The 26,053-nt window shown below is 34.0% G+C and overlaps 3 protein-coding genes and 3 pseudogenes across 8 annotated transcripts; 2 read left to right on the top strand and 4 right to left on the bottom strand.

Moving 5' to 3' along the window:
- Positions 1-870: 870 nt before the first annotated feature.
- LOC111294533 (zinc finger protein ZAT11 pseudogene) lies at positions 871-1,777 on the bottom strand (annotated as a pseudogene). Its single transcript, XR_016327852.1, has one exon. The product of XR_016327852.1 is annotated as a zinc finger protein ZAT11 pseudogene (transcript).
- Positions 1,778-2,935: 1,158 nt separating this feature from the next.
- On the bottom strand, positions 2,936-3,691 carry LOC149515181 (zinc finger protein ZAT11 pseudogene; annotated as a pseudogene).
- Positions 3,692-4,999: 1,308 nt separating this feature from the next.
- On the bottom strand, positions 5,000-11,286 carry LOC111294922 (kinesin-like protein KIN-5B; annotated as a pseudogene). The gene is made up of 23 exons (XR_016327851.1): positions 11,111-11,286; positions 10,858-10,987; positions 10,596-10,751; positions 10,034-10,371; positions 9,821-9,959; positions 9,508-9,605; positions 9,255-9,411; positions 9,111-9,180; positions 8,948-9,012; positions 8,701-8,739; positions 8,534-8,614; positions 8,340-8,451; positions 8,180-8,266; positions 7,526-7,701; positions 7,284-7,444; positions 7,045-7,152; positions 6,805-6,963; positions 6,641-6,725; positions 6,355-6,560; positions 6,024-6,124; positions 5,818-5,927; positions 5,587-5,737; positions 5,000-5,484 (listed from the first exon to the last, which is right to left on the bottom strand). The product of XR_016327851.1 is annotated as a kinesin-like protein KIN-5B (transcript).
- A 2,814-nt stretch (positions 11,287-14,100) lies between these two features.
- LOC111294146 (F-box protein At2g39490-like) lies at positions 14,101-16,146 on the bottom strand. Its single transcript, XM_089744100.1, has 4 exons — positions 16,037-16,146; positions 15,142-15,968; positions 14,891-15,049; positions 14,101-14,792 (listed from the first exon to the last, which is right to left on the bottom strand). The coding sequence occupies exons 2-4, from the start codon at positions 15,952-15,954 to the stop codon at positions 14,376-14,378; spliced, it is 1,389 nt and encodes a 462-aa protein (XP_089600226.1). The 5' UTR covers positions 15,955-15,968; positions 16,037-16,146; the 3' UTR covers positions 14,101-14,375.
- A 3,177-nt stretch (positions 16,147-19,323) lies between these two features.
- LOC111294183 (serine/threonine-protein kinase AFC1) lies at positions 19,324-23,512 on the top strand. 4 transcript variants are annotated; one of them, XM_022887389.2, is made up of 12 exons: positions 19,324-19,657; positions 19,989-20,163; positions 20,396-20,422; positions 20,565-20,718; positions 20,804-20,852; positions 20,970-21,084; positions 21,352-21,443; positions 21,599-21,755; positions 21,845-21,909; positions 22,364-22,461; positions 22,542-22,647; positions 23,041-23,512. In XM_022887389.2, exons 1-12 carry the CDS (start codon positions 19,550-19,552, stop codon positions 23,197-23,199), a joined length of 1,305 nt encoding a protein of 434 aa, XP_022743124.2. In that variant the 5' UTR covers positions 19,324-19,549; the 3' UTR covers positions 23,200-23,512. The 4 variants fall into 4 exon arrangements, with proteins under 4 accessions (XP_022743124.2, XP_089600222.1, XP_089600224.1 ...); XM_089744096.1 differs by having other exon boundaries at positions 20,970-21,117; XM_089744098.1 differs by lacking the exon at positions 20,396-20,422 and having other exon boundaries at positions 20,970-21,117.
- A 1,456-nt stretch (positions 23,513-24,968) lies between these two features.
- LOC111295219 (uncharacterized) lies at positions 24,969-25,716 on the top strand. The gene is made up of 3 exons (XM_022888619.2): positions 24,969-25,126; positions 25,217-25,322; positions 25,417-25,716. Exons 1-3 carry the CDS (start codon positions 25,094-25,096, stop codon positions 25,581-25,583), a joined length of 306 nt encoding a protein of 101 aa, XP_022744354.2. The 5' UTR covers positions 24,969-25,093; the 3' UTR covers positions 25,584-25,716.
- Positions 25,717-26,053: the final 337 nt, after the last annotated feature.

The following is a 26,053-nucleotide window of genomic DNA, read 5'->3' as shown; positions in this document are numbered from 1 at the left end:
TGAAAGTAAATCCGAACCAAACACTGGTTTACTGGCTAAAATGATTGCTATGATACATTTCCATTCGAAAGATACATGCCAAAAAGCACCAAGAGTTCTGTCTAAAAGTTGTGTTCACAAAATGCATGAAAGCTTGAGGACTAATGGTTGATTTCATGGACCAAAACAAAGTCTATGGTTTATTTTTATTTTTCTATCTTTTTTAGTTTACTGAGATGCTATATGTTACAATGGAACGTATCCATTATTGAAAGCCCACTTCACTACTGGGAAGCAGGAACCAAGGCCCATTTACTTTCTCAATCTGACCCAAGTTTTGCACTCAAAATCATCCCCAATCAGATCAGATGTGGTTCAGCAGCTTTAGATTCTCTCCACTTTCTCTAGCTTTTTCATAGCAACCAAAGATATTTGATCTAAATTTTTGGTGGGTAATGGGAAGACGTACGAGCTTATTATATATAAAGGACGTTCTAATTGGTTTTTTCTGGCATTAGAAAAATTGGAAATGTAGTTTGCTTTGGCTTGTTACAATGATCAAAATAGCCAGTAATTCTCAAATTTTATATTTAAGGTGTGAGAGGGTCTCTCTTGTAAATTAGTTTCTTCCTTTGAAGCTTAGCAGACAATGGGCCAGGACTCATGATGTAACATTGAGTGCATAATTACCGGATGGCTCTCCACGCAGGTAGTGAGCGATGGCCCGATGGCTATATATGCAGTGACACCATTGCTGAAGCTTCTGATAATTTTTTTTGTTATCCTTTGAAGAAAGTCAGAAACCTCCATATACTTTACAGGAAGCTGCACAATATGGCCGCCAACATATCATCAAATTCCTGACATCAGTTCGTCTAACTGAATGTAGAATCACGGGGGAAAAATCAATCTAATATTATTAAGAGTTTGAATCATTACTACAGAAAATAAATGATCAATCGTAATTTACATTTGCATGAAATAAACGAAAAAGCATTTCGTTAAGGGGGAAAAACAAATTTAAGGATCTTCAAAAGCGGAGATCAACTTTGGGAGCCATTTTCCCAAGCAACGCTTGCAAATCATTCTCCAAAGGAGTCAAATTCAAGTCCAAGTCCGAGTTCAAAATTCTTTTACTATTCGATCTGCTTAACACTGGCACCTTTGAAACAACAGGAAAAGGAGAGAATTTTTCATTGATTAAAGCTCTATGCTTCCTCATATGACCTCCCAAAGCTTGCCCCACGGCAAACTCTTTACCACATATAGCGCACTCATGCACCTTAGGTTGAGTTGCTAAACTTAGAAATTTGGAATCGTTTCCTAATTTCTGATCCCCCATCAATCTGGGTTTCTTATGGCTCGCCCTGTGCCCTCCTAGTGCTTGGAATGATGAAAACCGGCGATGACAAGTTTTACACTCGAAAACATCATCCACCAGATGCTCTAACTTTGGCTTGGTTTCCAGGACTTGGGACAGCAACATTAGACATTTTGTCATGTCAATGGATTCAAAACTCACTCTCTCTTCATTTTCTCTCCCTCTCTTCATATCTACGAAAGAAGATTTTTGTGGGTTTCTAAACCCAAAGCTAGATGATCAAGAATGTTTTGGATTGGTAACTGAGAAACCTTGGAGCTTGTATTTATACTTTGTACCTAGGATCTTCCATCAATGAACTTTGACTGGTTATTTGACTAGATTAGATGAAAATTAAATGCTCTTTAGCAGACGGAAACGGACGTAAGCACCAAGCAAAGAACAATGTCACAAGTGGCGCTGTGAACCATCACTGAAACTTCGTATATATGATTTAATTTGTGTGAGAGAAAATCTATGGACCCCAAAAGGGCATTTAAACAAAGCAGCTGGAATCGTAATTGGTTGGATTCGAACTTTCTTAATTCATACGTTAGTTATTTTTTTATTTAATTTCTTATAATATAAAATTGTCACGTTTGTCTGCTTCACATTTTATAAACCTTTGTTTTATATGAAAAGACAGGCTTTGAGTATCCGACAGAATCTATGGACCCCAAAAATTGTTACAGCAATCAATGAGGAAATGCTTGAAGAAAGCTCCACGGTCAGGCTGGTGGGAAGTTTCAGATTTTACTATGTTTTTTCGGGCTTATGTGACCTATTTCCTTACTTCATCAGTACATCAGCCAATTTTGAATAGATATAATATAGATAATTATAGAGCAAAGATGAAGCCACTTTAATGTAACGATGAATTTAATTCTTTTTTTTTTTTTTAGAAGACAATGAATTTAATTCTTATATGTATTATTTTGTACATCATGCTCATAATTTAAATAACTAATTAAAGAATTTGTGGCATATTAAATATTGAGACCAAAACTCTCTTATTATTGTATGTATGTAAAGCAAAATCTTCATTATTTTTTTCAAAAAAAATTAATCGAATTCAAGTTCATATTTTTCCAATAAAAAAATGAAAAATCTTCTTCTCATCATTTTTTTTTTATTTTCATGTTAAACTCAAAACATTCGATTTTGGGTTAATGACGTATTTTATCTTTAATGATTATTTGAAAACAAAATTCTTTTTTTGGGAGAAATGCATTAAAAAAGACATTAAAATTCAAGTGTTAAGCTATAAATTATGTAAAAATCAAGAAAATAAACATGATTTTTTTTTTAGGGATAGAATATCTAGTATATATAATTGTGACTTATAATTTTTGACAATAGATTATAGTAATGGTTAATTTCTTTTTAGAATTCAATTCTTTTTTTTTTTCCCAAGATTAATCATGCAAACAACTATACTATATTTTACCATTTCTCATGGCTAAGGGAAAAAAATACCTCTAATAATATAGGCAAAAGAAGTTTTTAACACGTAATTTTAAAAAAAATTTATAAGAACATAAACAAAAATTTTGGACCAAAACATTTAATACACTTAAGAGATGATGGAATTTACAATCATGAAAAAGAAAATGAATGTAATATTATTACAAATTTCTATTTTACAACAAATTAACCCCTAATGAATCCAAATTCAAGTGTACAAATCAATAAAGAGAAGAGAAAAATAATAAGAAAAAAGAATGAATATTTCAAATGTTGTATACATAAAACAAATGAAAAAATGATGTTAATGAAATGGAAATTACAAGGGTCACTATATCAAATGCAGAGATCAATCTTGGGAGCCTTGGTCCCGAATAAAACTTGCAAATCATTCTCCAATGGAGTCAAATTCAAGTCCAAGCACAAAACCATCCGACTGCTATCTGATATCTTCAACAGCGGCACCGTTGAAACAACCGGAAATGGCGAGAAGCCTTCGTTCATGGCAGCTCTATGCCTCCTCATATGCCCACCCAAAGCTTGACCCATGGAAAACTCTTGGCCGCAAATGGAGCACTCATGGGTCTTAGACTTGGTTGATAAACTAAGGAATTGTGTGTGTTCATTTGCTTTCTCCCCCATCAACCTGGGTCTCTTATGGCTTGCTCGGTGCCCTCCCAATGCTTGGAATGATGAGAAGCGACGGTGACAAGTTTTGCACTCGAAAACCTCGCTCACTGAATGGTCTTTTGGCTTGGTTTCCACGCCTTGAGATAGCAGCATTAGACATTTGGCAATGTCAAAACCCTGAATCTCTCCATTTTCTCTCTTCATTACAGCTAAGAAAAACTTACAAATCTGAATATCAATACTTGTTTTTCTATGGGTTATTGCTTCAGCTTTAAGTAAGGAAGGAAACTCAACTCCAAAGCCGTGAAGTTTGACCGCTAATTTGACTATTCTAATTGACAGAAGTACCCATTTGGTCAAACATAAGGAAATGTAATAATTAAAAATACCCTCAATTTGGTCAAACATAAGGAAATGTATAGTAGGGATGTTTTGTTGGGAGAAGGCAGTCTCCTTCCCCACGTTGGTCTTTTTAGATACAACGTCACGTATGGCGACTGGCGAGCTAATGGCTATAACAGTGACTCTCCCTGAAGCTTCGGGTACCTTTTGTTCTGGAATATCTAATGCAACACGCGCTGAGAAATAGAGATATATAGTAAGGTTGGTAGGGAATAGAGATCAGTGTGGATATTGTTGATGTAACGTAGAAGGCTGAAACACCAGCCCCAACTGCTAATGTCAAAAAAGTTAAGGCTTGAAAGCTGCTTAGTCAAAACCTAAAATGTTTTCCCATTGCTTGAAATTTTCAATGTCGTTGATTAGTAGTAGATAAACTACTTGTACAGGCCGAATGGAACTGTCAACTTTTCCAAGTTTCAACCTTCTTGCTTGCACATGCCGTTTTCTGGTGAACTAAATTGGGTACTTTCTAATGAAGCGTAGGCGAAAATGAGTAATTATTCTTCAGTCAGTGCAGTGTGAATGGACAATTTTCCATAGCCAGTTCTTATTTTACAGGGTGTTAAAACAAGTCAAATTTGCTTTTTTTTTTTTAATTAGTTGAGGCGGGTAAGGGACATACTCTAAAACAGATTTGACTTGGCTAATCTTTCATTCAACCATGCTCTAAAACTTTGAAATGGCTACAGAAGTTATCAAATTCCCACTTTTCCTTGTTCCATATCTTGGATTTTATCATCTGACTAAAACCAGCTAATTCTGATGATAAGGATGGAAGTTCCCACGGACAAGAGTGTTGTAACTGATGAAGGGGAAACAAATGACGTAAGAGATGATGTAAGAAATAATTTGATGATGCCATGATGGCTTAGTCAAATAGCATAAAAGTTTAAATTTCTATACCATCTATGATGAAAACATAGCATCAACATTTAAAGAACAAATGATGCTAACAGTCCTACGGCATGACGTTAATTATAAATAAAAAAATAAAAAAAAAAGTTAATTCAAAATTATAATATTTAATTTAATTCAAATTAATTTTATTTTATTTGATTCAAATTAAATTTAAATATTAAATATATAAATTCGGATCAAATTTTGAATTAAAATATGAAAAATCGAATCAAATCACTTAAAAATTTTATTAAAAGAAATAAAAAAAATTTAAAAATTGATGAATTGAACAGCATAAATAAAATTCAGTACAATTTGATTTAAATTTAGATCGAATTTAAAAAATTTATTATATTATATATTATTAAAAAAATCAAACCGACCCCTAGCGAGACCTAGTAAATCAAGACGTAGCCTAATGCTATATTTCATATTCAGTCCTAAAATTGCTAACCATAATAGGTTGAGAACAAGGGTTTTGTACTCATCAGCTGATGAGCATTGCTACTACATTCGTATTATCCTAATCATAATCAATTGACATCTGCGAAAGGAGTTCTATTCGGTGAGAATGCCACACATGCAATCTGTTGCTGGATTTTGCTTTCATCCTTGCCCCATTTTGATCTGTTTTCTGAGTTATTTTCGTCTTCCTTTACATCTTCAAAGGAGGACGATGTCCTCATCTCTTCAATTGATGCTAAGCTAGGCACAGCTATGTCTCCCTTCTTTGGTGCTGAACCAGTATCAACCTACCTGTTCAAGGCAACACCAATTATACACTTAGAAATTCTATAACAATGTCAACTTGATGCTCTGAACTATTGTACCGACAATTGAGCAAGCCAACCTACCAAGTAGTCTTTTATGAGGCGTTTCTCAGCTTCTCTTCTGATATTTGAAATGCTGTCACCATGGTTTTCTTGCACTGTTTTAAGTTGGTCTGAGCACAAGTTTGTAAGGGAGTCTATTTCCTTCTTACTTTCACGGTCACGAGTAATGAATCTGCCAATGGGCAATATTTTCCCACTTAGAATGAGAAAGATATGCAATTGTAAAATGAAGAACTTGCACAAATAAATTACCATTAATTGCTGCCATTATAGCTCCAGTTCTAGCACCAAACTCTGCATCCATAGAGGAGAATGCGGGCAAAAATTCTTCATGTACCGTGTGATTTCTTTTGATATTTTCCCTGTCAATGAAATAAGCAGAGGGTTTACCACAGAATAGACATTTTAAAGTTCAAAACAATAAGGACTTTAAGAACCCAGGAACAAGAAAAACCTACTTAACGGTAGATTTGATATCTGCGAGACTGCTTATATTAAGTTATTTATGTATGACTTGGCATTTTCCGACTGCTGCCTAGAATCATTCACTCTTTTTGAGCTGTATCAAATGAAAAGATACGATTAAAATCATAAAATCATTTAAATACCACCATTAGTGTGTGTTTATAAATTGATTTGGTGTTTACTAGAGGCTTGGAATCAAATAAAATGGATAGAGAGGAGGGGGGAGCTACTTCCTTGCACCTTGCCACTTGATTTGCAGAAACAGGAATTTGTTTCAATTACCAAATTGGATGACTTATTATCTCTTAACAAATGAAGGCTTACCATTCTTGAAGGCCATCTTCCATTATACGCCTAGATTCAGCCATTGAGAAGGTGTCTTCCATGAAATGGCTTTCCATCTTTTCTATATACTTGCACATTTCCTTCCCAGCATCAGCTGAAACCTGCCGCAGCACGGACATCTGCATCTGCAATATCTTATTATCTTGAAGATCCGAGTCCTTCATGTTTCTCAATACCTCTGAGACCTAATAAATAATTTCTATAAGCATAAAATTCTTAAAATATATTTGAGCTTTGCAGGGTAAGAAATTGGCAGATTACCAACCATGGCATTTTTATTAGATGTCAAAGTTGCTAATATTGATGCAATCTTTTCCATAGCCCTGCTTTTCCTCCCTAGTGGCTTCTTCCTGTTTCACAGCAGTTAAAGTTCGTTATTAGCCTTAATTTCTTCCCAATATAAATCACCCATGTAAAATATCAACTTGCCTTAAATCTCTCTTCAAAATTTGTTAATTGCTCAGATTTCTCGTTTTGTGTTTCTTCAAGGGTTGCAATAAATTTCGAAGCTTGATTATTGATGTCAGTCAGAAAATCAACTGTTGCCTTGGATAATTTTTGTGCTGAAATCAAGTTGCGGTATAATCCCTGACAGTATCCAAAAGATGAGAAATACTTACTCAAGAGAGTGAATAGTATGGATAAAAGGGAAACCAAAAATACATCCACCTCTTCTTGTTGTCGAGCAGAGAAAATCAATAGTTCCTTTTGTTCATTAAGAGAATTCTGGAGATCCTCCATAACCTCATTGGCCTCAAGCACTGCAGTGACAAGGAACTACAAAGACAAAATTAACACACCATTTAGCAAATCCAAGTCACATGCTTTCATTTTCATAAGGGACTAGAAGTAATTTCATTTTCATAAGGGACTCGAAGAAAAGTAATTATCTTCCTTGAATAGAATACCTCCTCAATAGCTGCTGTTTGAAATGAAATGAAGAATTCATTTGCTCCAGGTTGGAGTAAGCTTTCCTTTGCATGGTGTTGGCAAGTTCCTTCATTGTTGCCATTCCTGAAGCATATATCTCTGTCATATTCTTAATCCTAGATTCCAAAGCTTTGGTTGCCTGCCAATAATGCATAATCATGAATCAGCATTAAAATAGCCACATTCATAGAGTAAGAAGGCAACATTTTTCCACTCTTACATCGCATTTACTGGCAAGAAATGAATGAGCATGCTCTTCCATGCATCTAAGTTGTTGATGCTGTTGAGAAATGGAGCCCAGGATGGTCTTGTGCTAATCCTTTAGATGCTTATCAAGCTGAGAACCAAACATTAAAACAATGCTTCAGTTTTCTGCTTCCATCTTGTCCTTATCATCTGTACAGAATAAAATATTTATATTTAAGATCTCTGAAATGGTGGTACATGGGTACATGAACATACCTTTAGTTTTTTATATATATGTTTTGCATTCTTAAATACTCATATGCAATTATTGTTGTTTCAGGTCTCATTTCATGGGAGATATCTTTACTCAAGTTGCTACAATTTGATCCATCACAACCTTTCATGTAAAGGGGCATTTCACTCCGTTATGCAGCACTCATGGAGCGCCCACACCATTGGGACATCTGCACAGGTGAACTATGAAACACAGTATGCATTAGTGTCTGACAAATGCAACACATCTCCTTATAATATTTGTTCGGAAGCAACAAGGTCCTTTTTATTAGAAGGTGGTTGGCAACTGTTTTTAACAAGCACCACTGAACTTCAAAAATGAAATAGTTTCCAATGCAAATCATTAAGATAAACTTAGTGTAAACACAGAATAAGAGCACATAAGGTATTCTACCTAGTTTTGCAAACAGTGAATTTATGTCCTCTGATGCATGTTGCAAATCAGTACTTAACTCCTTTGCCTTCTCGATCAAAGAATTTTCTGTTCATAAACAATATTGTTACTAATAAGCAAAAAGATAGACAATGAAAATTTCCAGCATTGACTCTGGTACCCGAGCACAGCAGTTTGGAGATGATGAATTCCTTTTCTTTCAGTGTCAAGATGGCTACTGTGTGGTTCTCTTGAAGATCAAGGAATTCTTTCCTATTCTTTTCAAGATTTATCTGGAGAACAAAAATCAATTTGTGAGCAGGGAACTGTTCAGAATTGAGAGAGCAAATATGGATATTTCTAGTCCATGTTTACCTTGCAATCCTTGAGGTCACATTCTAAGTCCAACCTTTGCTCTTGCTCAGTGAGATACAGCTCACGATACTTATCAGCTTGCTACATGAAGAAGAAGAGGAGGAAGAAGAAGAAATAAATATGATATGGCAAGAAAAAAGTGAACGCACAACGTGTGAGAATTATACCTTCTCACTGAGGTTAAGATCATTCTCCAGCTGCTCTATCTTCTCCATTCTTGCATGAAAGGTAATATAAGTAAAATTCAAATTGCCTGAAAGAATGAACCTCAATCTTTGACTCTTCAAGTTTTCTTAAATTGAAGAAAATGCCCTTGTTTAGAGTGCGCCACAATCATAACTGAACCATCTCTCAATCTCTATCTAAGTTGGCCTACAATAAAAGGTGCATTAGAGAGTAACATGGAAAGTTTACCTTCTTTTCAGCTTCCTCTTGGGCAAATCTTTCATTGGGAATGTAAACACCATTTTTGTCCCTAACTGCTCGAACATTTGGATCAATTGTTTTCTCATGAATAAGACTCTAAACATCTAATTCTGTCTCATTGAAGGACTGAGATTGCAAGTGCTTATCAAACCTTCTTTCATTCTCTCAATTTCCAAGTACAAATCCTTAAGCAACACAGCCTTGGACATTTTCTGGTTTGCCTGAAATTATAAGCCTGTTCATTAGAAAATATAAATAAACAGATAGATAGATCAAAAGATGCATTCAAACTAACCTCTGGTTTATTTTTGATGTTCTTAGCACGACATGCGTAATCTAGAGTGCTCAATGTTTCTTCCAAGGAATGAGCCGATGGAGATATTGTGGCAATAATGCAGGTCTTTGTTTTCCCTCCCAAAGAATCTCTCAAGAGCCTTGTCAGCTTGCTATCCCTGCACGGAATGTTGTTAACCACGGCAAAACAGTTAGTAAATGAAATTTAGAAGCAGCTCACTAACAAAAAAAAAAAAGAGTTTATGGAAGCTAACCTATATGGTATATGAGCAGAATGCTCCACAAGTGCATTTATGACACGGCCAAGTGTAAGTAAGCTCTTGTTTATCTCTCCTGCTTCCTTTGCTCGACCCTGCAATTCAATGAAGATTTCATCAAAACTTCACACCCACCGAATAAAAGCCATTCAAAGACATTAGGCTTCTTAATATTTTGGCAGCTTAATAGATAGTAATAACCAAGCAAGCAATTGCTCACTCCAGTGGCAATATTTTAATTTCCAACAACACAAGAAACATAAAGGAAGTGATTACCAATAATAGATGCTGAATGTATATATTTCCCTACCTCTCGTGCACCAGAACGAGAAATATTCTCAGACCCTGCCAAATCAACAAGATTAAGCTTGCCACATTTTATCATCTCCTCATCCCCAACAGCCGATTCTTTTATGTGGACAGTGATAGAAAATACAGAATGAGAACGGCTGTGAGGCAAAGAAGATGACTTTAGCCAAAGGTAGTTCTTCTTACACCAATCAAACAAATAAAGAAATCCAACCTGCTGCGCTTGTTTAACAAGGTATCAGCAGTGCGCCTTTTTGCTGCTCCTCGTTCCATGAGAGTATAGATTTCATTAGCACTGTATACAGCTTCTTCTTTTAGACCTCTTACAACAACACAACCCTTTCCATCTTCCATCAAGGAAATTGGTTTTCTTCGCCTATCTTCAGCATACCTTGAACTCTCTTCGGGAGCCAGCAAATCTGTTATTTCCTCATTGTACAGCTCCAAAAATGTAACTTTCATGTTATAATCATCATTTTGGGCCCCTAAGGTATCAAATATTTGTCTCACTGCTCTAGGAATGACACCAGCCTCAGCAGGCAAGTCCCCACCCTGTATTTAAAACATATTCCTTTACTTAATATTCATCAAAGAGTTGTATTTTGACAAATTTCCAGTACATAATTCTATAAACTGTCAACTAACTGTCAACTAATCACAATTTGCTATTCATCAAAATTAGCATATAGTACAAAATTATAAATTCTTAAACAGAAAACTGTGCATCAAATATAAATTTTCAAATAAAAAAAATGATAAGCTAAAAGTTTTATTACCTTGTTTCTCATCCCACCCTCCATTGTATAAGTTTTGCCAGTGCCGGTCTGTCCATAGGCAAAGACAGTACAGTTGAAACCATCAAGTACTTCATTAACAATTGGGGCAATAGCTTGATCATATCTTATTCTTTGTTGTGCCTTGGGGCCAAAAACCTTGTAAAAATAAAATGAAATAAAAATGTGAACTTTAACAAATCCAATTAATCATCTTGCAAAAGAAAATGGTACCATTTTCATAACAGTGGAGCTGGAGCTTCACCTTGTCAAAAGTGAAAACTCTGTCTACTTGCTTGTTAGCTACATTTTGCAAAACAGTAACTTCCTTTTTATGTTCATTACAGGAAATCGCTTTGGGAACATTCATCCTCTGCTCATCTTCGCTTAGTGGCCTGAAACCAGAATCATCAATCAAGCAAAAAAATATACTGACTGAACTAAATTAAATAAAAAAATTATAATTCAATAATAAATAAATCAGTAAACTTAATGAAATAAAAAAAAAATTTAAATACCTGCATTTAAGCAGCACTTGAACATTAACATCTTTATCTCTATCTTGGCGGTTAGAGCTCCAATCGGATCCTCTCGAGTCCGTACGACGTCGTTCAGGCCGGGGAGTGGGGAAAGGAGTTGGAGATGGTACTACTCCTCCCATCCCTACTTTTCTAAACTGATCTGGAGTGACATATTTATGTTTTCTCGTTCAATTTTTTTTTTGCAGAACCTGATCAATCCTTAAATGCTTATTACTAAACCAGAAACAAGTTCTTTAAAATGATTATAAACTAAATTAAAACCTGATGAATCCTGAAAGTAAAATCTTACCGGACTTCTTTTTTTTTTTTTTTCTTTATGGAATCTTTGGAGTAGAATCTGAAGGATGAGTGAGATGGAAGGAGCTTTTCTCCGATCGTACTTTCTCTCTGCTTTCTTTTTGAGTCTCTTTGTAGGAGTGAAAATACTAATTTTACTACTATTTGGAAGCGTGCGGGGGAAGAAACTTGTGTTTTCTAACGGCTACCGGGGGGATCGTAGCCGTTGGAAGACGTGGCCATTGTTTCCAAGCATGTGGGGCCCTCTGCATGTAAATTCATATAGGGCGCTTTGATTAGTGGCGTTGCATGGCCGTGGCCCAAATACATAGTCTAGTATTGATTTTTTTTGCAAAGAAACTCAAAATTTGTAAAATTTTAAAGATATTATATTGAATTGAAATTTTTAAAGATGTTTTAAAATTTTTGAAATTCAAAATTTGTAAATTTTATTTTAAATAATTATGAAAGTTGAATTAATTTAACAAAAAATCAATAAAAATAATAAGTTTAGGGCATTTGGTTAATTAAAATCTTGAAGATCTGATTAGGCATCATTTATGAGTACAAAATAGTAAAAAAAATAAATAAATAAGTTTTTATGTTGAGTAACATTTTTTAAAAAATAAAAAAAGGAATTAGAGATAAAAGGGAAAAGGAAGTTGAGCTTTTGAAGCTCCTCGCCCCTGGATCTTCTTGCCAGTCAGGCTCCCGTGCGATTGGTAAAATGCCCCGCACTGTAGCTAACAGTTGTCCAAAATGGACTCTTCATCAGTTCGATCAGGTGCAATCAAATCAAACGTTTATAATTACTAATTACTAAGTAGAATTTTTATGGGGGAGTAGTGCCACCCAACCAAGAAAAGTAATCAATTATTTTGACCGAAAAACATGTGAATGATGGGCCCCATGGAAAAGCAAAAGCTAGAAGAACATCAAATCGTATGTGAGATGCTGGAAGTGACGTAGCCCCATATTTGTGTCATTCAAAACGAAAGCTGGAAACATGTATTAACACCATCCAGAGCAGATAATTTCAACAAGAACCATAAAGAATGTTAACATTCATAATTACCATTGGACTTATATTTCTACAAAATTCAAGCAAAATTAATAACGCGTTCTCTATCATGAAAAAATGTTTTAGCGTTATACTCATCATCCTCCGTTGTATTAAGTTTTGCCAGTGCCGGTCTCTGTCCATAGCTTTTATACGTTGGATGGGCTGTCCCTTTTCTTAATTACTGTCTTTGGACCTTTTTGAATATACCTATGATTGATCGTTAGTGGACTTATTTTTTATTTTTTAAAAAAAATTTAAGATAAATAAATTATTTAAAATTTTAAGTCAAAATAAGATATATCGTATATGATAATTTAAAATATATGATTGTAAGTCATATATTCGAGATGATCCAAAATAAATGATTATAAATTATATTCGAGATGACCCAACAAATGATTATCGACAGAATTCGAATAAAAAATCTCTTCGTCAATAAAAACGAACATAATCGATTGAACCAATCACTTATTGTTGACTTATTTTTTTATTTAATTCAATGAATTTTCATATAAAATGTATTATTTGATTATAATTTATATTTTTCTTTTATTTATTTTTGTAAAATTTTCTTTTATTTATAACTTCATTTAAAAAAAGGAAGAAGAAGTGCAGTATCAAAGTTGAAATTGTTTAAGCTAAGTAGCTCAATTAAGTCAAGTAAAAATTACATAAATTTCAATGTAAAGTGGTACCGCCTTAACCTATTATCCCAAGTTCAAACTATGATCGCACGTGCATGTCTAAGCAGCCTTTTTTCAAAGCCTTGATTACGCAACTAGAAGATTTAACTTTTGAAATTTCTGTTGAAGGACCTTCTCATATCACAAACTCAAATGAAACTGTGAGTTTTGACATATTGCGATGGGTTCTCGGTGAGTAGATATGAAACTTCTTAGTTGATAGATTTTTATTTTTTATTTTAAATTAAAGGTTAAGTTAAAAACGAATTGAATATTTTAAAAAAAAAGTTAGGTCGAGTTTGCATGTAAATTTAAAGGTATTTTATTTCAATTTAGCATGATACATATAAATATATAATTTATTATTTTATTTAATTTTAAATTTATATAATAATAAATTTATTATTTAATATATTAATTTAAAATATTATTTTAATAAAAATATTATATTTTTATAATTAAAATATAATTTTATAAATATTATATTAAATTAATTTCGAATCCAATACGAGTGGAACATGAGTTAGGTATATACTTATCAAATCAATGTCGCATATAAAAAATAATAGTTTGATACTGAATTAAAATTAGAGAAAATATTTTAAAAATCAAATAAAAATTATTACGGCTCCAATCCGATACCATCCCTAGTTCTTTGTTGTCAAACATGCTTGGGTAGGTAAAACCACGGCATGCTTTAGGGAATTCAATGAAAGTAGCCATTAATTAGAATCAATTTTCTATGCTGTAAATATACAATTTTCAGACTTTGAATCCTAAGTCATAGTATAATCCAACAATTTTTCTGTAACTTGAAGTGCAAGATAAAGAAATACAGGAAAATGTAACATCAATCTTTTGACATAATAAAAGCATCCTTCTTCTCTTCTATTCTAGCCATATAAAAATGGATGAAAAGGAAACAAAAAGGTGAATGACATGGCTTGAAAAAGAAGCGGAGGCTGCATGTGGTCACATTTTATAGAAAAGAAAAAAGAAAAAGAAACCTATTGATTGGTTGCTACAGAATAGAAATGGAAAGTGTTCCAGAACATGACATAAGATGTAGCTCAGGGTTTTTAGATTTCCATGATAATTCTAGTTAATTCATCTCTATCGCTTTGTTTAATTGATCAAGATGAAGCATTAATCAAGTTGATATACGTACAGAGTGAAAAATATTGTCATACAGTTTGTTCAATCAAAATACGAGTAGGATTCAATACCAAAAGCCCAAATTACAAATTCCAGCCTTTTCTGGATAGAAAACAACATTTGTCTCTCCGAAAAATCCTATAAAAAATGCCTTGAAAAGTGAAAAAACAGCATTCCTCTTATGTTGGTTACTTGTACTCAATGTCTGCTTTTGCTGTCTCCGAGGGATTTTTGCAACCTCCCATGAATGATTCTCTGGTGAAGTAACAGTTATTGACTTGAGCATGTTTGCCTTCTCCAGTAAAAGTTCCATTAGCAGAAGCTGATCTTCTTCACTTCTATAACCCCGAAATTCTACAATCTTGAGGTGTTCCAGCTGGGATGTATTGGACTTCACTGTTACATCATCCATCCAAAGGTGAGGTTCATGCCAGTATTGGTGAAAAAATGGACAAGGTATAGAATTGAGGTCAGGATCAATCTGCAGGTTTTATTCAGACAAAAAAAATAGTGAATGAAAGATTATATTGAAACATTTGAAGTAATTCTGGGAAAACCTGTAGGCAAACCGACTCTTACTTTGATAAGCAACTTCTCCAGGGTAGGACATATGTTCAGGAAGCAAGCTAATGAGTCCCGTTTGATCTTGTTCATTCCAGAATCCATCCAGCTCAATTCCTTTAACTTGCTGAATCTGAATTCCAGCCTTGAAAAGATTACTCCTCCTGTGCACAACCACTATATATATATGGAAAGGCAAATATTTCTGGTCAGGATTAATGAAAGTAAAAGCAAGGAGTATTCTGTTTAATGGGGTAAAAGATCGATACCTCAAGAAGCCAGCTGCTAATGGTGAGGATCTCAATTTCCTTTAGAGAAGTTAGGAAAGAAATAACATCCTCACAATCAAACTCACTACTGCAAAAACCATTTCTCAAATCAAGCATCACTTCTACCAAGTCTAAAGCATTCTTCAGCTGAATCTGAGGAAGAACACCTTGATACAAAAATGATCTGAGATTTCTTGCTGAGATTGAAATATTGACCATGTCTGGACAATCCAGCAGTTTCAGGCATTGAAGGTGGTCATTCGCTCCAATATCTAGGCTTTGCAACCCACTACAGTTTTCAAGCTCCAAGCTTTCAAGAAACTTAGAACTGGAGAATAAGGCAGAAATCAAATCTTTGCCATGGTAGTTGACTGATCTAACACGAAGCATCTTGAGACTGGAAAAGCTTAATGCCTGAGAGGCAGGGCTAGTTGGTTTCAACTTCAATTTGAAATTCTTGGCCTCTTTCTCCCTCTTAGAGAACTCCAGGTGAAGTTCTTGTTCTACCCCTTTGGTTGCTAGAACAGTGACTTCATCCTTAGTTTCTGAAGCTGCTTTCTTGCTATCCTGGTGGCTTAAACACAGTTTCCAGACCTGATGACTATCATAAGACTTGGAAAGCATACAGATGATTTCCTCCAGCTCTCTTTTAGCTTCTTGATAAGAGGTTAGTAAAACAGGTACCCAGAGGCTTCTCCACACGGTCGAAAAGGCGCTTGTTCTCACTGCCTCTGCCAAAGGAAGGACTGATATGATGCGTTTCAGAATATCCTGTGGCAAACTACTGATAAAATCACGCCTCTCATCTTCCATTTTTTTTGTCACCCCTGGATCAAAACCAAAGAAGTTATTCAAATCACCATAGAAAATCCAGAAATGTTCATCAGTTACTTACATAGTTGATACCTTTCTAGAGAGAGCCGGCTGTTACCATATAATGGTTTGATAAGGATTAGATTACTAATTAAATACAAGAGCTTGAACAAAACAGACAAGTTATTAGGCTGAATGAGAACATATATATTTTTTAATCTATCCTTTATCCTTTTAATCTTTATATTTATATGGCTAAAAAAGTACATAACACTTATAAATTTATTAAACTCGTAATTTTAAAATACCAACTCTAATTTCATACTAATTGATCTTAATTAAGTGACGTATGAAAATATTTTAATAAATTAAGATAAATATTATAATTTTTGATATGAGCGAAGCCAAAGGGCAGAGATGGACCATTTAATTAATAATATAATTTTAGAATTCGGCCCTCTTTCGATATAAAATTAGCCCCCTTCAATTAATATATAAAACTTGTAAAATAAGCTTTTTATACATTATTTTATATTTTTAATTCCCCTTTAGCTATTGTACGTTTACTTATTTATTCAACCCAATTTAAAAATTCAAATCAAGTTTAAACTGAATTTACTATTTAGAAACCTGATAGAAATCTAAGTCAACCATTTCATTGTTTTGTCTTTGTGCCTTCACTTACCTCGTTACGCTTGACAAAGAGTTTCTTGATTAATTGGTGTTAGACAGTTGAAACACTCTTTTAAAAAAATTAAGTAAATAATAAAATCAAATCGCCTTTAGTTATTTGATTTAACGATCAAAATAATTTTTAAAAATATATTAAAATTGATATTCGAATCTTAATTTTTTCTCTTTCATTTAATGTAAGATTTTATCTCATGATTAAAAAATAATAATAATAATCAAATCAAGTTTTTCTTAAATCTTTAGATGATATTATTTTATAATTATATGAATTTTTATTTTAAATTAATATGCTCCTTATTTTTTTATTAATTTACATTAATTTGTTAGATTATTTTAATTTTACATGTACCTTAATTTTTTTATATGTTGTCATTCATCTAATATATTATTTTAATTTAACATTTTATTTTTTTATTTGTTTATATTAATATATTAGATTATCTTAATTTAATTTTATAATTTCAGTGTGATGAAAGAATGAAGAGCACAAATCAAACAATATTTTTATTTTTTAGTCTATTCGTGTTTAATAATATAATTTTTTTATTTTATTTAAAAAAATTAAAATTGTTATTATTCACTATGCTATTATCCCCTTCATCCCGATGCTGACTTTGCTTGTTATTATTGTAATTTGTTTGAAAGGAACCTTAAAATTTAGAACAAACCAAGTCATACGCGGTATTTTGGTTTCATTTTTCTAGTTTAGAGCTCTTAGTGACAAAAAATAAATAAAAAACATACCATCGTAATTCGTAAATGAAAAAAGTATTAGGATCATTATGATTGTTCGTAAAAAAACATTATTAGTTGGCTTCATCGGCAGTTAAGCAGTGTTATAGATTTAAGAAGGAGTTTTAAATTTCATATCGAATATAAAAGAAAGTCATCAGAATATATAAAGGTTCATATCATTTTTGTTTTGTGAGGTGTATTTTGTATGATAAAATCGTGAGATCAAAGAAATCAGAGCAAATAATATCTCACAAGGGTGTAAATCGTGACAGATAGATTGATCTGAAACACCGAATGAATAGATGCTCAGATCTCAAAACCACTTGAGTCCGGAGGCAGGTAGGCTAATATGGAATACTGGATGAATGGATATCTGAGTCTCGGAGCCGTGCGGGTTTGAAACTTAAGTTTCGACCCGGACAAGTGGTATCAAAGTCAATCTTAAACCGTTTGATCCACGTCAAATACCTCATGAGAGGTAAGCAATGATGGCTAGCATCCGCGACGAGGGCCTCGAGGGAGGTAGGCAAGGTGGCTAGCCTCCGTGACGAGAACATCACGAGATTAAATGGTAGGAAGAATATCATGGACCTAAGAAGAAGTCATGAATCTCGCATCGAATATAAAAAGAAAGTCATTAGGGTATATAAGGGTTCACACCATCTATTCCTTGTGAGGCACGTAGGATAAAACTCTGAGGTCAGGAGAATCAAAACGGATAATATCTTACAAATATGTAAATTGAGACAGATAGATTGATTTGAGATGTCAGATGAGTTGATGCTCGAGTCTCGAAACCGCCCCTAATTTTATTATTACCTCTTGAATTTTTTTAAGAAAATAAGATCTTGAATAAGGATTAGGGATCGCAAACACTGCCAGATGTATGAGATCTACAGAGTCGTGGAGTTTTGTATCCAGCACTACGAAGGAGTTGGTAAAAAAAAAAAATGGCGTTGGACTGTTATTTTTTTTTTGTAAAAAAAAAATTTGAGATAGATAAATTATTTAATTTTTTAAGTTAATATAAGATGTATCGTATCTGATAATTTAAGACAAGTGATTATAAATCGTATATTCGAGATTACTTCAATAAATGACGACCGACAGAACTCAACCTCAAATCTTTTTGTTGAAAAAAATAAATCTAATTGATTAAATCAGATGTTTTGTACTGTTTTATTGTTATTGTTTTGGTAAAAAAATATATGAGTAGATAGATTATTCACCTGAATATTTTAGATTAAAAAATATATTATATTCAATAATTTAAAATAAAAAATAAAAAATTATGTATTTAAAATGATTAAATTAGATTTAAATTCAAAATTTTTACGTCCATAAATACGAATTTACCAACCAGTTGTCAGTGGACTGCTATTATTATGCTACACTGCCTTTTTTTTTGGCTAGAAGGTAAACCTTTCATTTGCCTGTGAATCTTCATTTAGGAGACAAACACATCAAGAAAAAAAGATCAACTGGGTAAATTAAACTTGGGAGATTCAGCAGAAAATGAGTCTATATTCATCATCCCAATTTATAAATCAAAATCCAAATATTTATTTCCTAACAAAGCAATAAGGGACTGCACCATTTACCTAAACAGTAATAATTAATACTACAAAAAAAAAATGCAACGGATATTTTTTTCATTTTTTTTGAAGAAAATAATAAATTAATAAAATCAGTGAAAAGAAAAAAAAGTTTTTCTGGACGTATCAAATTTGAATTGCATCGTTGCGTTTCAGCGCAAGCCCACTACCCCAAAACCAGCTCTCGTGGGCCCAGCCCATTAACAATATCATGGGTCCACTAATCTTCACGGATCACGCGTCAATTAACTGATGCCCTTGTAAAAAAAAAAAAAGAAATGGAAGCAGTGGAGGTGGTCCCCACCGTTAACCATAGTTAAAAAAATCTAGAATTCAGCTAACCTCTGATCCGGGTTAGATCCTCCTTTCAGGTTTAGCTCACCAGATCCCTCTCTACCCCCAACAAAGAGATTAGGGTTTCAAAAATCTTCAAATCGACCAATCTTCTCTCCAATTTTCGCATTCTAGCAATCGTCAAATCCTCGAATTCGTCAATTATTTTTTTTTCTGTGTGAATTGTTTGGAAATTGAATTGAAAAAAGAAAAAGGTGAAAAAAATAGGGAATGAAAAAATGGAGACGCAGAGGATAATGGAGTTTCCTCACAGAAATATGGATAAACGACCCAGGAAAAGGCCCAGATTAACGTGGGATGTGCCCCCTCCTCTTCCTCCTGCTAAGGTAAAAGAAGAAATTTTCCTTTTTACCCTTTGTTAGATAGAATTTGTTGAAATTTTCAGATTTTTTTCTTATATTTTTAAAAAGTATTCTGAGAAACGTCTTAATTTCTTTTGGTAATTTGACAAATTTTCCCTAGTTTCCCTCAAATTTTGTTTATTTTGTGAAAGTTTTAAATAATTTATTGAAAAATTAACTGCAATGAGATGTTATGATCGCTGATTGATAATCAAATTCCCTTCATTTTAAAAATTTTCATGTCAAGAAATTATCTTTTGATTAGAGATGAGAACTTTTCATCATGATTTTTTATTTCGTTATTTTGGTTTCGCAGGTTCTTCCGGCAATATATTGCGGCCAGGAATTTGGGAATGGAGGGATTTCTAATTTTTCATATCCTGATAATATGTTTTACAGGGGAATTCCTTGCAATGGCTCTCCTCCTCGGAGACCTGATGATAAAGATGGCCATTATGTTTTTGCAGTTGGAGAACACCTGACTCCTCGATGTAATTTCATTTCTCTTATTGCAAAATTGACTATGATATATGTTTGTATGTAGATTTTATAACATCTATATGTTTAATATGGTTTTTGGACATTAAATGTTAAATTCTTACAAAAATATTCAAATGAAATTACTTTGTCATGACAAACACCTTTAATGTTCTTGCATCTTTTCCCCATTTATGTCATATTAAAGTTTGTTCACTTATACTCTTTTATTCTTCATGTCTCCAGACATGATTCTCAGTAAAATGGGAGAAGGTTAGTATTTTCTTTGAATCCAAGTTTTTGCAATCATGGAGAGTGGCTGGTAGTGGATGGGTATTTTGATATTCTAATCCGTGTAGATATTTCTGGTTGTTTCTTAACATGGATTCTTGTCCATTGAATGGTACTTTTGCAGGAACATTTGGCCAAGTCCTGGAATGTTTTGACAATGAAAAGCAAGAAGTTGTGGCCATCAAAATTGTTCGCTCCATACACAAGTATCGTGAAGCTGCTATGATTGAAATTGACGTCCTTCAAAGACTTGCTAAGCATGATGTCGGTGGTGTTCGGTAAGGATGCCAAATCATCTTTTTTTTCTCTTATTCATTGTAGAAATTGAAGTGATTATGGTATAAGCGGTTTCATTCCTTGCAGTTGTGTGCAAATACGGAATTGGTTTGACTATCGTAATCATATTTGTATTGTAAGTATTTATTGGTATTTGCTATTTGATTAATTAGAGGGGGCAATGCAAGCTCCTTCATTCCTAAATATTCTGTGAGTTAAAAAACTTGCGGATGAATTTAAATGGTTTCAACAGGTATTTGAGAGGCTTGGACCTAGCTTATACGATTTTCTCCGCAAAAACAGCTACCGTTCATTTCCCATTGATCTTGTTCGGGAGCTTGGCAGACAAATTTTGGAGTCTGTAGCATGTGTGTGGATAATTCTCGCACTGTTTTTAATCTGTATTGTATCTACTTGATGCTCAAACCCCTTTTAGTATGAAGCAAGAGTTCTGGCATCATTGGTTAATTTATTGGATAAGTTTCCACTTTTTTTTTTAAACCCTACTTAATTTTTGGTTAGGCAAGCTGGGGGTTGATGATGATAATGTATTCATTACCGTAAAAAAGATAAAAAAATTTTTGTTATTTTTGCATCTAGTTAACTTAGTTATTTTTCCCTTTTCAAATGTGCAGTTATGCATGATTTGCGGTTAATTCACACAGATTTGAAGCCAGAAAACATTCTCCTTGTTTCCTCAGAATATATTAAGGTGCCAGATTATAAGGTATTCCTTCGTTTTTCTATTCCCTAGGCATGCTGTTTGACTTTGGTGTGTGTAACTGGGGTTGCTTAATTTACATTTTATGTACAATGAAACTAAGGCATCTTTGAATTCTGATTGCTGATTTCTTGAATAATGCCCTTTTTCATGTGCTCTAGTTTTTATCACGGTCAACAAAAGATGGTTCCTATTTTAAGAATCTACCAAAGTCAAGTGCAATAAAGTTGATTGATTTTGGAAGTACTACATTTGAACACCAGGATCACAGCTATGTGGTGTCAACTCGGCATTATCGCGCGCCTGAAGTCATACTTGGTAATCATCATTATCACAATGGATTGCATATGATGTGTATTTATGTGCACATGTGCACATCTTGTTGACATCCTTTGTCATTTTTGCAGGTCTTGGATGGAACTATCCTTGTGACTTGTGGAGTGTGGGTTGCATACTGGTTGAACTTTGCTCTGTAAGTGAACCTTTGTAGTCTCCTTCTGCATCCCTCCCCTCCCCCCCTCCCCTTCCCAAACCAAAAAAAAGGGAAAAAAGGGCACCTTATTTATGTTTGTATTCCTAGCATAAGTTATTGCCTTATTGGTCATACTGAATGCTGGAGTAGATGATAATTTTGTCAAAAAAGAGGAAATGAGAAGCTTTTATAAACTACTCTTGAGCTAATTATTAGTTAATAAGATTTAAGATGACGTAAGAGGCATGTCGAGAAGATAAATCTCATTTTATATGAGCTGCCATCTAGAAGATAAATCTCATTTTAAGGCAGCTGGAATATAGTTGCTGTGGTCATTGTAATATACGTAGCCAACTTAAAACTTTCATGATTGATTTATCAGAATCTGGAACACGTTGTCATTTGCTTTCTAAAGTGATTACGACCTAAAATCTTGTATATTATTCATGAGCAGGGTGAGGCACTTTTCCAAACTCATGAGAACTTAGAGCATCTTGCCATGATGGAGAGGGTTTTAGGCCCATTACCCCAACATATGGTGCTTAGAGCTGAGTAAGAGTGACTGCATATCTTGTACTTGCTGTGAATATGTTGCAGAGGAAGTTCTTACATTGTGCTTGATATTGTTGCAGCCGCCGTGCTGAGAAATACTTCCGGAGGGGCACACGTTTGGATTGGCCCGATGGTGCAACTTCAAGAGAAAGCCTTAGGGCAGTTTGGAAATTGCCCCGCCTGCCAGTAAGTTGTCATGAGTATGCTCTTCTTTATAACTTATTGAAAATGGTCTTAACTCACTTGATATTGACAATAACTGTATTTGCTGCTGTTGATGTTCATCTTACTAGGGGTGCGTAAGACTATTAAACAACGGCAGAATTATCCTATTGCGTTTACTTACAAGGATTTATCTTGAAAGATACTGGGACATTTTGCCTGTTCTGCTTATTTTGAATCATATAGGCATACTATTTTTAGTCCATCTCTATCACCATTTACATTAGTTTCTAGAGTTGTTGATATAGCCTCCTCCAAATGTTTGGGCACATTACTATCTTTATTTTTGTTTCCCTTACTTCCCAGTTGTGCTCCTAAACTACTCCTTTCATGATTGTTTGGTTTTATGTGCTGCAGAACTTAATAATGCAGCATGTGGATCATTCTGCTGGCGATTTGATTGATCTCTTGCAAGGGCTACTGCGGTATGATCCAGCTGAGAGACTTAAAGCTAGAGAAGCGTTAGGACATCCATTTTTTACAAGAGATCACAGAAGGTTTGGTTACCCTTTTTAGTTAGAGATTGGGATCTTTGTTAATAACGAGTTTGAGCAACCATGCATAGCGAGGCATATTTTGAATGGCATTTTTGTATCTTAAAAATATTTGCAAGATCATTTATATATATGTATAGTGTATACTCATTCCTTCTCCTGAACATGTAATTTGTTTCTCCTTTTTGTTTGTACCCGGTTTCCTTTGTTTCCCAGGATGTTTGTTATCTGGTGGTCCTCATTGAATTGTATCCACCTGATAATTTCCAGTTTTCGGCCTGATATTCAAGTAGAGCAATGGAAAAGTTGTGCTAGAAATTTTTACATTTATTCTAGATCGTTTTCTCTCAAATCCTCCCCCTCTCGACACTTGAATCAGAATATAAGCAGAGTACTATCATGCAAAATTATCTTGACTTGATGAGGATTGAGCCATCGAAACATGGCATTTTGACGTCTCTAACCTACTTGTTGTCTTGCTATCCTTGGGGATCGAATTGACCATTATAATTAGTACAGCTAAAAAATGCTATGAATATTGAATTCTCGGTGTCAACTTTACGCTCATCTGCCAATTGTTTTGTTTAGGTCAAAGTATGCTCGTCAATAATGTAAATGTGCCCTGTTTTTCTTAAACGGACAGCAAACCTTGGGTTATGGTTTCCAGCTGTAATTGTACAAAAAAAAGTACTTTGGTCTGGAATGATGTAACTAAAATTATATTTTAAGTTGCAAATCAAAGATTAAAAACGACAAACGTAATAATTAATTGTTTGAACGTCTACTAATAATTTAATATAAACAAACATAAATGGTCCAATGGATGTTAAAAGTCGCCTCTGCTCTGGCATCATGTGGAGTAGAAGCTGATCAGAGAGGCGGGACGATCATTTACCTGCCCGTATAGTTTCCTTACCAGTTCAATGCGCAGAAGTGATAATCGAAACGACAAACTTCATAGAATCTCGGTGGAAGTGTGACCAAATTTTGCTTTAAGTTCTGAAGCATGGCTCCCACTGTGGAACTGTCGCTGTTGTTAATAGAATTGGTACAATTAGGCGACGGAAAGGGATCTGCAAATTTAACCAGTAACCCCTAATCAATCATGGCTTAGACACTAGGACTTTTCAATTGATATTGCAATATTTAACAAAAAAAAAATTCTCGTATCATTCTTCTTTCTTTTTTTTTACTTGTTCTGTTTTCAATCACATATAATAATGGCAATTTGTGAATGAAGTAGATTAAAAAAAACTGAAAACAACACTTCGTTAACCCCCTCTCCGACTATAAATCAAAAGAAAACAACGTGACAACCGGGAAGTCCGGAAAGCCTGTCCCTGCAATTTCGAATATAACAAATGGATAAAAAATATGGTACCCATTAATTTTTCACGTATAAGTGTGGGATAATACGGCAGTTTCACGGTTCGTTTTTTTTTTTTTTTTTAATTTCCAGGGTGTGGGCAGAGCCAGGTGCACCCCGCCTCTACAGTACACCAAAAATAAAAGTTGGCGGTCCCACGTGTCACGTGGAGTGTGGGGTATCGGCCACGTAAGAGACAAACTAGGACTGCTTATAAAATCTCCTCTAATCTCCTCTCCACCAATCATAAACGTCGTCCCACGTGTGACTTGGACCCCTCCAACATCCTACGACATCATTCATAGGATCAAATTCAAAACAACCTTTTTTTTTTTTCAATTCAACCACACTCCCACAGTGTTTTTTGATTAAACATTTTTGGCCTTCTCTTCGTCTTTTCATAGCTACCTTCTCTTTTTTCTTTACTTGACTTTTTCATCTGCTTTTCCCCTTCTCTTTTTCTAGTTTCTTCTTCATCTCCTATTCTCTATATATTTCTAACCCTTTCTAGCTCTGAGTAATTATTTTTAGTAATACTTGTTTATGATTTATGGGTGACTCTTCTGTTTCATATATCCACATGGTATGTAATGATTGATCTTCTTAATTTTCTACGTTCAATGATGATTTTCATTGAGTTTTCATTGTCGCTAAGGTGATCAAACCTATGCAGGTGCACCATCTTATAGAAGAGTGTTTGATATTCAACATGAGCAAAGAAGAGTGCATGGAAGCTCTGTCTAAGCATGCAGATATTAAACCAGTGATTACTTCAACAGGTTCAGTCACCTTTTTCTTTTTCTTTATCACTCACGTATAATCATACCAACCAAGATTAATACTGTATATATGGTCTGTATGGTTTGGTTACAGTTTGGAATGAGTTGGAGAAAGAGAACAAAGAGTTCTTTGAGGCTTACACAAGGGGAAGAGACCAGAGAGCAACTGAAATAAAGAAAAGGCAAAGGATCCAGAGCAGGCTTAATGCTTCCGTAAGAGAGAATAATATTATTGAGAATGGCAAGAGTTGTTTAAAGTAGTTTAGCTTGATTAGTTCATTTGCTCTTCCCACATGTAGTAGCATGTAGTAGACAATAATATCACAATATCATCATGGAAGTCCCGAAGCATATGGTCCAGATTCCAGAATTTCAGTTCCTACTGGACTTTGCCTTTGGTACAAAAGGATCCTACAAATAAGATAAAGAAAAATGACGAGAACGACGACAGCAGAGGGTCCAGATTCCAGAAAATGAAGTGATGAATGATGAAGAAACAAATAGCAAAAATTGTGAGAAACAGTAGCTGGGAAAGGGGGCCGTTCTCCTCTTCACGCGCTACTATATAATTATATATATATATATATATATATATATATATACAAAGAGAGAGAGAGAGAGAGATAATATTTGATATATTTTTAATATAAAATTTTATCAATAATATTCAGAAATTTTTACATTTTTTATTTTTATTTTTTAAATAATATTTAAAAAATATGCATTGTAAA

Source organism: Durio zibethinus, chromosome 14 (genome assembly GCF_047325235.1).
Source record: "Durio zibethinus cultivar Kanyao isolate XHJ-2024 chromosome 14, ASM4732523v1, whole genome shotgun sequence".
In the NCBI taxonomy this organism is placed as follows: Eukaryota; Viridiplantae; Streptophyta; class Magnoliopsida; order Malvales; family Malvaceae; genus Durio; species Durio zibethinus.
Note: the sequence above shows the minus strand (reverse complement) of the source record. Positions and strands in the feature narration are given on the sequence as shown.

Bases quoted from the DNA above. Each gene is read 5' to 3' on its own strand.
- LOC111294146 (XM_089744100.1), bottom strand. From the start codon at position 15,954: ATGGAAGATGAGAGGCGTGATTTTATCAGTAGTTTGCCACAGGATATT. The intron at 15,050-15,141 runs GTATCGATCTTT...ATATATATATAG, and splicing joins TTAGCAGCTGGCTTCTTGAG to TGGTTGTGCACAGGAGGAGT. The intron at 14,793-14,890 runs GTAAGAGTCGGT...TAAAACCTGCAG, and splicing joins TGGAGAAGTTGCTTATCAAA to ATTGATCCTGACCTCAATTC.
- LOC111295219 (XM_022888619.2), top strand. From the start codon at position 25,094: ATGGGTGACTCTTCTGTTTCATATATCCACATG. The intron at 25,127-25,216 runs GTATGTAATGAT...AAACCTATGCAG, and splicing joins CTGTTTCATATATCCACATG to GTGCACCATCTTATAGAAGA. The intron at 25,323-25,416 runs GTTCAGTCACCT...GTTTGGTTACAG, and splicing joins ACCAGTGATTACTTCAACAG to TTTGGAATGAGTTGGAGAAA.
- LOC111294183 (XM_089744096.1), top strand. From the start codon at position 19,550: ATGGAGACGCAGAGGATAATGGAGTTTCCTCACAGAAATATGGATAAA. The intron at 20,853-20,969 runs GTAAGTATTTAT...TGGTTTCAACAG, and splicing joins ATCGTAATCATATTTGTATT to GTATTTGAGAGGCTTGGACC. The intron at 21,444-21,598 runs GTATTCCTTCGT...CATGTGCTCTAG, and splicing joins TTAAGGTGCCAGATTATAAG to TTTTTATCACGGTCAACAAA.